Source organism: Prorops nasuta, unplaced genomic scaffold, assembly GCF_024137725.1.
Source record: "Prorops nasuta isolate Cenicafe-Biocafe unplaced genomic scaffold, Cenicafe_Pnas_1.2 PNAS00025, whole genome shotgun sequence".
Taxonomy (NCBI): Eukaryota; Metazoa; Arthropoda; class Insecta; order Hymenoptera; family Bethylidae; genus Prorops; species Prorops nasuta.
In genome coordinates, this window is record NW_027116822.1 from 2,976,905 (window position 1) to 2,990,032 (window position 13,128).

Here is a 13,128-nt window from a genome sequence, read left to right on the forward strand (position 1 = left end):
GACTTTCTCTTTTTATCTCCAAAATGTAGCCTCTGCTCTCTCAGAATGTTCTGCCCATTGCTTTATGACTCTCGCGAAGATTTACAAGAACGAATCATTATGTTTTTCGTGATAAGAAAATCGTGGAACAAAAATATTTTTATACAAAGACCTTGAAGTGGGAAGAAAGCAGAGTGAACAATCGTTGATAGAGAAATTGTGATTTTTCTTGTCAAACAACGAAAGAAAAATATTGTACACCCAAAAAATAATCTTTCTTGTTAAGAAGAAAGAAAATAAAAGAATTTGCTTAAACCTTGAAACGGTGGAGCGAAAGTGAAGTGAGAAAAGTTATTGGTAAACAAATTACCTTTCGTGTTAATCGCATTGTGGAGCAAGAGTACTTACGAAGACCTTGAAATCGTGGGAAGAAAGCGAAGTGAAAAATTAATGGTAAACAAATTACCTTTCGTGTTAAGCGCGCTATTAAACAAAAGTATCAACGCGAAGACCTTGAAATCTCGTGGAAAGAAAGTAGAATGAAGAGAATCAGTGATGGTGCAGAAAAACTTTTGATAATGCGGTATAATTGAGTTGGCGTGTTTTTTCTTTTAGGAGAAAAACCATCGATTTAGTCTGCACGGATGGTGCGAGTGGGCCGATTCGTTGTGGGAAGTGACGTGATTTTCGCCCACGCCCGGATCATAAAAGTAAAAGTCGATTCTCCTCCACATTTTAAAGGCCTTGCACGGACCAATTCGATAAATTGCTATTGCCATTCACGGATCGGCTGACTAATTTCTGTTTTTTTCATTCCACGATGCTTCATCACTTTTATTTCCATCGATATGCCCTTAAAGATATTCCCCTCGAGTTTTGTAGTATATATATATATATATATATATGAATGCAACGATTGGTTTAACAGAAAAGTAAATAAATCTAATATAACAAAAACTTTAACTACAATATAAAACAATTTTTGCTAATAAATTTCTTAAAATACAGGATGATGTTAACATTACAATTTTTTGCTACATTCTTAGACGTGTGTAATGGACATCAAGATTGCAGATTTCCTTTCACTGAAAATAACATAAATTTGTCGAGTATAAGAAAAGGATATAAACAGTGACTTTGAAATGTTTTATAATGCTGGACTTGTGCTATTCAGAGTCGAGTCTACAAACTTATGAATATTCTTCAAAGAGACGAGATGTTTCCATTGAAACCATGCAGAGTCTTTAAGACGAATAGTATTAATGTTTTTTTTTTTTAAAGAAAATACAGAATAATGCAAGAGTTTGGGTGAGGGTTTCCCCGAATGGTGTTTCACGTATTAATTCGTTGGTTCCCCAGGATAATCATAATCGTGCGACTGTGCTTTTAAGGAAAATCCATAAAACCAATGAATATTTCGCTGATATAATGGAGCGGTCGACTGGCAAGAGCAGTTAAGCTTTTAAGTCCATCCGACCAAATACGGCAAGAACACGAGTCGAACAGGCATCTTTCGCCATTGCGCAATCACTTTCAAGTGCACATTCTGCTACGTACGTGTTTATATTCATACGCGTATGTACGTGACTCCGCACCCGACGCTCCGCGTTTCTTCCTAAATGTGCATGTTACACGGGAAGCGTGTATGTGCACGCGCAAACATGCGAGTGTTCTTGCATAACGGAACTGTAGCGTTGACATGGAGAGAATTTAAAGAACCGATTGAAATTTCTGCCATTGCGTGCCAACTTTAAAAACGATCCTTCGCCATGGGTACCATTGCAAAGCGACTTGGTTCACCACAGATCCGAACAACACCGTGCAACTATACTCGAAGACATAATAAATGACCTCCAAAGATCAACGTCCTAACTGATACATCTTATCGATCTAATAATACAGTACTCCCGATGAAGGAAAAATAAAGACAAATTTCCCGAATAAAATCCTCCAAGCACCACGCTATAAATGGACGAGTTGCATCAATTTGCATCGTTATCATTAGCATGCGGATGATGTTTCTTGGATATAGCATCGTAGTTGACATCAGCTCTGTGCAAGAATTTAGAATGATGACACAGAGGGGAGAAAAATGGGAGAACGTGTATAAGAGATGATTGAATCGACGCTTAAAAATAGATATTGGCTGATCAGCTGTTTTTTGTTTTCAACATCCAATGGAGAACCAGTCGGAGGAATAATTTGATATCAGCCGTAGAGCGAGAAATGGAAATTTCAATGGTACCCGTGTGTGCGCGTGTGTGTGACGTTAGAGGACACGGATGGATTGTTTATGGAGCGATTAGCGTCATAGGAATTGGTTTTAGCCGATCAGCTGGTTCCGGGAATAACGTATAAAGCGTCTGGACCGTTTAGCATGGATGATTGCGTCTCGATTATTTCTGCTCGATGTTTATCGGGTCCGAATCGATGTGGCTATTAACGACTCGTGTATTCCTGGAGCCGTTCGCTCCGGAAAACCGTAAGAAACCGGTTCTCTTTCATTTCCCCTTCCTTTTCCGCTCCCCCCCCCCCCCCTCTCTCTCTCTCTCCTTTCCCCATTCGTCATTTTTCATCAATTATTGCGTTTGATTCTTCATCATCGTCTCCCATAACAAATCTCAACGTCCTCGACAGGATGTTTGCACGCATAACTGCGTCATTCCTATCCCACTGTATTCCCGAAGACTTTAACTAATTGCCACGCCAGCCGGAAATCATTCACCTATCTATATCAAACACGCCTCTTGTACTTTCTTTACATTAAGTAATATCCTCGAGATAAAAGTTTAATTTTTCTCTTGCAGATTATTTAATTTATTTTTTTTTTTTTTTTATTTAAATATTTACCATGTCTTGGGGTGGATGTCTCGTTTTCTAGATGTGGAGATTGAGTTTTTTAATTTTAGAGGACTTTAATGATGAGTAATTGATTGATCATTTACCTTTCTATATCAAACAAGTCTCTTTTACTTCTTTTACATTAAGTAATATCCTCGAGATTAAAGCTAATTTTCCCAAAATTACTTAAAAATCACTAGTCTCTGTTTGCTAGCGGATTTCCAAACATCGACTTTCACTAATTTACTTTTAAACTACCTTAATGCCGAGTGATTAATTAAGGCTTAGGGATGATGAACGATCGGCAAGGTTCGATTGTTTGGAATTCGAGTGGCATAGAATGAGAAATGGGAAAGAGCAAGCCCGTTAAGGATAGATCGCGAGGAACACGTGGTGGGTTATGTGTATATATATATATATATATATAGTATGGGAAAGGGATGATATAAGGCGTAGCAGCGTTTGCTGCAGTCGCTGCCGTTGCTGCATACTCCATGCACGTTTTACCCAGCAACTACAGGGAACCAAGTCCGGTCACATAACGGTCCAGTTATGCTGTACGAACCGAACGATCCTCACACGCGAGATTCTTTGCTCGGACTAACCAATGCTATACCGAACCGAACACGTCCTTCTTCGTCTTTCAAATCATAATTATACGACACAATACGATCAATAAGTGATAAAACTATGGATGCATCGTGTATATTAATTTCAAAAAAATATGACAATTATTTTGCTTATTAAATTTAGTATTATCCTCATTATTATTGCTGTATTTTATTTTTAAAATATAATTTTAATCACAGGAAGTCATATCGATTGTTTTATTACAAATTAGGATTGCATTACAATTTTAAAATTGCAATTTTTGCATTGGCATATTCAGTAAACGTTCCATGAAGTAAATTGAGACGAGTGAAGAATGTTCTATAATTATACTGGGATGGGCTAATTGCATTTGTGACGAATGCAAACTTTCTTTGTAATTGCATCGATTATTTTAACATCACCTGTGCTGTTTCATTTACATTACAATAAACGACCTTGATTCTTGAGGTGGGGCAAATATTGGTTGTAAAAATTCTTTGTTTTTTCTCCATACTTATACAGAGTGTCCCACGAACGATGGCCATGTCAATAATACCATCGGATAGGGGACAAAAATCTAAGTAAAAAAGTTGTAAAAACTTTTTTTCTAGCACCCTTAGTTAAAAAGATATTTGCAATTAAAGATTATCGATTAAAGTAGCCTTTCTCAAAGAGGAATATTGTTTTGGTCGCATTATAATGCCAGAAAGATTCTGTGAATTAGAATACTGAGAAAAATGCAAAGACAAACATCCACTTGAGCCTATTCAAGTGGTGTTTATGTTTTGATTGTTTTTATGGCGCTCGCACTCGAAACTGTCGATCGACCTTCAACCATTTCAATAGGTTCAAGTAGATGTTTTGCTTTATGCTTTTCTTAGTATTCTAATTCACAGAATCTTTCTGGCCTTATAATGCGATCAAAACAATCTTCCTCTTTAAGAAAGGCTACTTTAATCGATAATCTTCAATTGCAAATAACTTTTTAACTAAGGGCGCTAGAAAAAAAATTTTTACAACTTTTTTACCTAGATTTTTGTCCCCTATCAGATGGCATTGACATGGCCATCGTTCATGAGACACTGTATATATGTATATTCAAGTCAATATAAAATTTTCTTTTGATATAAGTACTATATTTTAAGAGAATTGTTTTACAAGTTTAATATTAAACTTGATATAAGAATATATAAGAATAAATTACTATATTTTACAATGTATATTTTAAAATATCCAGATGGCATCTGAAATTGTTTCTCGCGAATTTTGAGTATAAATTTAAGAATGGAAACTCACCAGTTCAGTGGGCATAGTGTTGCAGGACCTGAGAGGCAGATTGTACGTGATCGGAGCGGGTTGGCTTCTGTACTCCTGCAGGCATGAGCTATTCTTGGAAAGGCCACGGGGGTAAACCAATCCGTGAAAATCCGTGTTCCCCTCCGTAGAAATGTGAACGACTATGGACTCGCTGGCACAGTCGATTTGAACTCCGTTAGCTATCGCGGCCGTTGCTGAAAAAATCAAAATAATTCTCATCTTGATTATAAAATTACGAGAAACTTGATTTACTTTTAAAATTATACTTATTTTATTTTTTAACGAGAAATCATCGTGCTAAGAAAGAGTAACAAAGGTTATTGAACTCAAAGCTGAGGGCACGTGGAAGAACGAGTATTAATAATAATTTCCAACCCGTTTTTTGATAGCAGACGCCTCGCAATTGAACGAGAATCGATTCGTATCGTTTGATTAGGGGCTCTAAAAAAATGTGGGCGTTTTTTAATTAAAATTTGACCCAACCAATTCTTGCAACCGTTATCCAGCTTACCAATATAGGGATCATCGTGTGTATTGGAACGCGTGAAACGAGATAGCTTAAAAAAAATTAATTATAGATTGAAACTTTTAGAGATTAATTTAAGGCGTTTAATAATTTAAATAAAATCTAATATTTGTTATTTGAATAATTTAATTACAGAAGGTAACTTGGGATGCTCAAAGAGTGTCGTGTTTCAATTGTTCGAGTTCGTTGTTGTTACGAGTGAATGAATTAAGAGTTGGCGAATTACAGTAATAAAAAGGAATCTTAATCTCGCCAGCTATCATTATCTTTCAGTTGGGACACAATCATGAGATAGCCATGAACTTGACTGCTTGTCATTCAACTCGATCCTTTCATTCTTTCGCCAGCTCTTGAGCCACGCAATTTTTTATCCTCCATCCGATTCACGTCTCAGCCATGCAGCACTCTGATTAATTAGACTCATTTATTAGAATCATTGGACGTTCCAACTCTCGAGCTGAGCAATTAATTAAATATACATTCGTTGAATATTGATTTGACTATTTTCCACGAGGAAATAAATCATTACGATTGGCTCGATAATAATTACATTACAAGGGAATATTCTCGGGTAATTAACGAATTAATTAATTCTCCATCAATCAACGACAATCAACGTTTAAATTTATAATCTCGATGGACCAAGGAAAAGATAAGAAAATCCACTTATCTCGATGCTGCACGAGTAATAAACATAAATTATTCTCGTATCAAAATTTATTTATCCATTTGAAAAATTTAAAAACATCAAAAAAAGGATTTAGCAGATATATAAGAGTTACTCCAGATCAGCCGTAGTGTAGAATTAGCTGTGCTCCCAAGAGTACCGGAAGTCAAAGGTATTTGACCTTCCAAAGAATGGGAGGGGGAAGGCTTCTTCTTCTTCTTCTCCCTTTGTCGACCAGAATAAGACATTAGCTGTAAAAATGCTAATGAGATTCCCTTTTGCTTTTCTTTATCCTGTCTACGATTGTCGCGACTGAGTCATCGAAACGTGACACAATCGCCACGTTCCTCATCGCTAGATAGACCGATCCTCCTCGACGTGAAAGCAGCAAGCGCCATTTTACAACGCGTCGAGGAAGGAAGAAAAGAAATTTGAAGGAATCTAAAATCGATCCTCCCCTCTGACAGTTTTGATAAATAAAAGACGGTGTTAATGCGACGAGAATGATAGTTTTTTCGCTGAACGTATAAGAAGATCGATGCGAGAGCAGTGGTTGGTCTCATCTGGATATTTGCTGCACGTGGCAAAAAGCTCGACTCGAGGAGGACGCGTTCAAAAACAAAACTCGATCGCTTGTGCGTTAAAGTTTTTGCGATGCTTCGGAGATATTGGAAGAGGGGAAAAAATTGTACACTATTAAGAAGCCTTGATAATCGCATTTGCTATCGTTGGTCCCGCTTTAACAGGTTATTAACAGGGAGGGAAACATAAGGGGAGGGGGGAGAATTTGATAGTTCCACGAAGAAATTAAAGACGCGATTCCACCAAGGATAACCGTTAAAATAACTAAGTAGCGCTCGCATAATTCTTCTTCGGTTAATAAAAAGAGAGAAAAAACGTTAAAGTGGATATCGAAGAGGCTCCGAAGTATCCGAGGGGTCATTGACCGCGACCACCCTCGCACTTCCGTCTTTATCGGAAGATCAGCCGCGTCCCGAAGACCAGAAGAAACATCAACGAAATTTCTCAGGCACAACTGGCAGGAAACCATTTCGCAAATTGTTCATTACTCGGGTTAAGTATGCGACTGAAAAAATGCTTTTTTCTTCTGATTCGAGCGTGAAGAAATATATAGTAAAAAATGTTGGAGAACATTGGGACGTTCGAAATGTGGAGGGTATAGAGTGGTAAAATTAAATAAACAATAGAGGGCTGCAAGAAAATTGTGGAAGATGTAACAATTTTGATAAACTCTTCGTGATTATTGTCTTGGAATATAAGGTTGAGGAGTAACATTGCGAAAGGTGGTTGTAGAATCGATTGCGTTCGCCAGAGATTTCGATGCAAGAAGAGGCGAACTGCAGGATGATATGTGTCAGGAATATATACGACTGCTATTTCCTGTTGGATTCGTTCAACTCGCTCTTCGCCGAAATTCGCACAAACGCGTTCTCCCCAAAGAGTTGGACTTTCTTTCTCCGATGACGTCATCGGTCTTAAGTTCTTCACGCAAAATTTCTAGCTAGAGAAACATTTTCTCGCTTTTCTTCGAGTTTTTCCTCAACTCCCGTGAGAGGGAAGTGACGAAGAGTGGATTAACGAGGGTGAGGGTGTTTTTTCAAGGTCATCTAGCGAGGAGGAGCAAAAGTTTGCGCAAAAACTAGAGTTTCGCGGAAGACAACGGAAGATTCGGGATACACCCTGTATATCCCAGGGGAGAAAGAAGGATTCTCGGAAGAACGACGGCCTTTTGGCGTGGAGTGGGGTCCTCGTGACGGAAGTCGGCGCAATCGCGTGTTGCTTGCAAATTACAAGGCAACTTTGCCAAGTCTCAAATTCCATCCTCACGAATATTTTTCCTCGCTCCTGCAATTTTCACCCTACCATCCCTCCCCTTTTTATTATTAAAACAAATCTTCACTAGCGTCTGATGAAAATTTTAATTGATATTTGAAAAAATTAATGTTTTTCAAACAAAATCCAATATAAATATTAAAACCCTCATTAACGAATATTTAAGACGACAAGAATAAAAATTCATAAAACAAACATTGATACACCGACCAAGAATAATTCTCAGCACTCGATCCCTTTGTTATCGAGACCGTTTAACTGTAAAATGTACAAGGATCGAATTATAAAGGGAATTAAGTTAATTGTAGGATGGTGTGAAAATACCACATAAAAATTCGCAGGAATAGCGTGACTGCAGCGTTTAGTGCGCGTTGCAGTTTTTCCTTAAAAGATCAAACGAGGGAAGGAGGGGTTTTGGTTGCCCAACGACCCTTATAAAATAATACGGCGCTTATCCCGCTAATCTTTCACCGTAGAGAAGCAACTTAATTCACGCGTTGGTCGATTGTCTTCCAAGTATTACCACAACTCCCCCCCCCCTCCTCCCTTGTGCAGTTGGATACCCCTGCTGACCAGCAATCTTAACAGTAAATTTAATTGCTGCGCTACCATAAGAAATCTTCATAGGGGATTCACCGTTGATTATTAAAATCCTCTGCTGGTGAACAAAACAAATTGCAATTTAAAAATTCATATATTTGCATTTTGAAAATTTCACTGCACCACGATTGCATGAGATTCTCTGCTCGAAGGTTGAAAGGGGGAAGAGTGTACGTAGAAGAGTGGCTACTTCCGGTCAACGTAGCACAGTTTCCGTTAGGAGTCTCCTACTGCCGGAAGAATCACAGCGATTATTCGCAACTCCGTCACGTAATGTGGTGTGGGCTTCGATGTTGGGTATACCGAACGATCAAGTCTTAATAAACCCTGCGTTTACCGTTACTCCTGCACGCGTTGTTCCGTAATTCGACCCTGAAGAACATCCTGCGTTTTGCCATTGTTAAATTTTCTTTTGGCAACGATGAATATCCAATGATGTATTTATGGTGGTATCCCTGATAGCTGCGCAATGTCCCGGGGACACATCCTTGGAACATTCCAAGGATGTCTCTTCTACATCGTGTGCTATCGGGTATACAGGGATATGGCGCGAACGGCGTAGGTTTATATGGAACATTCGAGGCATTTTCTCATAGGAACCTTTTTATCGTTCGGAACGGGATTTGGAAGAAATTTGCAAGAGGATACCGTTACGCGTGCGGTAAATATGCATGAGTGTCGGGATTTAAGTGCAAAAGGGCAAATAGACGTTGTCCGGTTCCAGGCTGAAGGCGTGAGAGGATCAGAAGGATCTATAAAGATCTGTCGAGGATACAGGAGAATCTTGTATAAATCTACAGGTGACTGAAGATTGTAAGTAAGATAATTGATTGGTTGCAGTGGTGTTGGTTTCGATTCGTGTAAATTTTATTTATCGACTTTTGATACATGTTTCGTGAAAATGTTCGCATCGATCGTAGATTATATAGGAGCAATCGTTGCAATTTGGTGTATCGATAAAACATTAATATCTTAATTGACCACTTGTGAAATCATTTAAATTGCAGCATGATCAATAATTTTAAGAAGGATCATTACGATACACTTAATACACTTTAAAATTACATGTAAAATCGTCTAGCAGTATTTTAATAGGCCACTTGCGAAAGCATTGACAACGAAGAACAATTTCAGGAAGAGTCGTAACGAGTGAACTATAAATAACGCGTTTCAGCATTGCGTGTAATGAAGCAATTTTTTGATTACGTTCTAACGGTGAGCAGTTTCGGCAAGAGAAAATCGTCGCATTTACGTAGCTTACGACGGATCACGACTCATCATAAACCTCGAAAGAATCTGAAAAGCGGAATGAAAAACCGGTGGAGCTCGTAACAACGCAGGAAACTCGCACAATTTTCGCGTTTCTTCGATCGTTCGGCACTGGCCAATCATGAGAGAGTAATTTTAAGGCCGTCCTAAAGCCGAAACATGTAACAGGATCTTCTTAGATCATAAATCCTTCAATCGTCTCGATACAAAACGCGTTCGTAATTTTCATAAACATTCCCAAAGCCCATTCCAGCAATTTCAGCAATATCTTCAGCTATACAATCTTCCTTTTATTCTCAGCAACTAAAAACGGTTCATCGGTTTTTCCCCAAGGCATAGTCCTAACGTACGTCAGGTACATTAAATCTTCTGGTTCACAATGCTGCGATATTAAATTCCTCTTCGAGATGCTTCGTTGCTAACAAAATAAAAGTGTATTTTTGGGCTGAAATTAGTTGGGATTATGTTGCGGCGTTGAGTGAGATGATTGTGTTCGCAGGATGGAAATTAAAATGGGAATTATTACACGTGGCTGATGACGACAACGACGTGGTAACTATAAAAGGGGTAACGGTGGTCGGTAGTCAGTGGCTAAGACGAGTACGATGACCGTGTATAAATACATCCAGTGTAACTATACTTACGGTAATCCAGCAACGTCTGTGATATTATTTATAACGGCTTCAAAAACAAGTTAACATCGTTTCGACCAGTCGGTATATATCTGGCGAAACCAGATAGGCAAATTTTGAACGAGATTATCGCTAAATTCACTTGTATTTAAAATGATAATGAAATCTACTTTTTTTTATCTCTAAATCCGAAATAAAAGAGATTGGAACAAAGGTTAAAAAATATTGTGGACTAAAATAGAAAGAGGAAAATTTGTTGTAGTCAATTAAATTGGATAAATAAAATAATCTTTCATATTAATGTTATTTTTGTTTAAGATCTCTTTTCTGTATGATAATCACTTTACGGCATGCAGCATTATTGCTTTTGAACGGATAATTAATTACTAATAAATAAATGATTTCAATTCCTTTTGTTGGTTTTATATTTGTCAAAGGTTAAATTGGATTGTTTCTCAGTGAGAAGAGTTTATTTATTTGGGAAAAATTGTTACTAAAAAGTATGCTCGATAAAACCTATATCTGTACTTAAAGCACAGTCTGGTATCTCTTGTTATCAAACGATAAATTGCTGCATGAAGAATGATATCGAAATTGATGCGCTGAGCTAGTGGGGACCGTGCATGCGTGTTGCTCCCACTGGCATTATCTCAATTAGCAAGGCCGAGCTTTATTATGGAATGGATACGACGCATTAAGTCCAATCAACGGAGCAGTAACGCTTCGTGCATCAGAGAATGAACTACAAAATTTTAGAAAGCACGAGCAACAAAAATGGATATATCAACGATTCTCGCAGTAATCCTAGGTGGGCTTATACTATTGATTCTCTACTTTCTATGGACTCATCAGAATGCGAAGAATTACTGGAAATACCGTGGAATCCCTCAAGTGCCAGGAAGTCATCCTGTGGTTGGAAACATTTTACCTTTGATACGTCAAACTCACAATTTAATTACTTTAATAACGGAATTCTACGAGAAGAATCAGAAATCATCCATGGTAGGAATGCTACACATGATGAATCCAGCTTTAATACTGCGAGATCCAGAATTGGTGAAAACAGTTATGCAAGTGGAGTTTCATAATTTCAACGAGAATCATTTTTTGGTCAGCATGGAGAACGATCCACTTTTCAGCAAAAATCCATTTTTCTCCACTGGGGAGGCTTGGATTGCTGGCAGGAAACGACTGACCTACGCATTTTCCAGCATGAGATTGAAAATATTGGTGGAAAGTATTCGTGCAGTGTCCCACAAGCTCGATGCCTACATCCTTAAGCAACTGAAGGACAAAAACAGTCTTGAGGTGGAGCTGAAGGATCTATTTGCTAGATTCACACTGGAAGCTGTAGCAAATGCTGGTTTTGGTTTGGAAGGTTTTAGTTTCGATGACGAGAAACATCCTGGATCATTGAAAGAAATGTCTGCGAAAATTTTTCAACCGTCCACTTTGAGCAACATGAAATTTATCCTGATGTTAGCTTTTCCAAATTTTAGCAAAATCCTGGGATTCAGTTTGTTACCTCAAGAAATTGACAGGTACTTCCGGTCCCTCGTGAAAGAGATCATCAAAGTGAGAAAAGGAGAGACTGTGCCTAGGAACGATTTCTTCCAATTAATGACTGACCTTGAGAAAACTGAGGGTGAAGAGATAGACATCGAGTCGATGACAGCCTATGTCCTATCGTTTTTAATCGATGGGTATGAGACTTCCAGTACTACACTGTCCTTCGTTGGATTCGGGCTGGCCAAACATCCTGATGCGCAAGAAAGGGCCAGAGAAGAGGTGAAGTCTGTTTTATCCAATCACAATAATACCATAAACTACGACTGCCTCAAAGAACTCACTTACATGGACCAAATTATCAACGAGTCAATGAGATTATATCCAGCTGCTGGAGTTTTATCGAAAACCTGCACGAAGGACACTCAACTGAAAGGATTCGATGGTTTAATCTGCGACGTCGAGAAGGGTACACAAATTATTATTCCTGTGAAAGGGCTTCAAAATGATCCCAAGTACTGGAAGGATCCGGAAATCTTTGATCCTGAGAGGTTCAGCAAGGAGAATTCCAAAGATATAACCAAGTATACTTTTCTGCCCTTTGGCGAAGGTCCTAGACAGTGCGTTGGGATGAGGATGGCTCAGATGCAGATGAAAGCAGCTCTCACTGCTGTTTTGGACAAATATTCCTTGGAGCTCTCTCCAAGAACTCGTTTACCCTTGACAATAGACCCACAACAAGGTATCATGCCTAATCCACTCGGAGGAATATGGGTCTACATTAAACCTCTGCGACATTGAGTCTTGTAAATTGTGCTTTTAGTTATTGTTTAATCGCAAAGACAAAATTTCGTGTAAAAATAAATGTGTCGAGTAATTTTTAATTTATTTGTAAAATTGATGATCTCGATAAAATTAATTATTACAGAAAAGAGACGTTAGACGGAACTACGTACGATAAGACAAAATTTTGAATTTATTATATTTTAATTCCCTTCCTTGTGTCATTATTTTTTACTTAAGATTTCTTCTTTGCAGCAATAATTTTTATTAGTTTGAATTGTCAAGCAATATTTTTCTTAATGCCCTGATTGTTCCTTGGCGAAAAATTATTAACGTAATATGTTCGATAAAACCCATATCTGTATTTACAGTAATATAAACTGATATCTCTTGTTATTAAATGATAAATTATGGAAGGATGATATCGAGACGGATGCGCCGAGCACGTGGAGAGCGTTTATGTGTGATGATCTCCCTTACGCAGTCTCAACTAGTAAGGTCAAGCTTGATTATGGAATAGATACAACGCAGCAAGTTCAATCAGCGGAGCAGTAAAGCTTCGT

The 13,128-nt window shown here is 38.1% G+C and overlaps 2 protein-coding genes across 2 annotated transcripts in view; one reads left to right on the forward strand and one right to left on the reverse strand.

Annotated features, from left to right (window-relative positions):
- Window positions 1-13,128, reverse strand: part of pio (piopio) — a 63,302-nt gene that overhangs the window by 22,405 nt on the left and 27,769 nt on the right. Inside the window, exon 4 of the mRNA XM_066741413.1 lies at window positions 4,708-4,922. Within this exon, the coding sequence (XP_066597510.1) occupies window positions 4,708-4,922 (215 nt within the window). The remainder of the gene's footprint in view (window positions 1-4,707; window positions 4,923-13,128) is intronic.
- LOC136782178 (cytochrome P450 6a2-like) lies at window positions 10,996-13,120 on the forward strand. Its single transcript, XM_066741410.1, has one exon. It carries the CDS (start codon window positions 11,051-11,053, stop codon window positions 12,581-12,583), a length of 1,533 nt encoding a protein of 510 aa, XP_066597507.1. The 5' UTR covers window positions 10,996-11,050; the 3' UTR covers window positions 12,584-13,120.

Bases quoted from the DNA above. Each gene is read 5' to 3' on its own strand.
- LOC136782178 (XM_066741410.1), top strand. From the start codon at position 11,051: ATGGATATATCAACGATTCTCGCAGTAATCCTAGGTGGGCTTATACTA.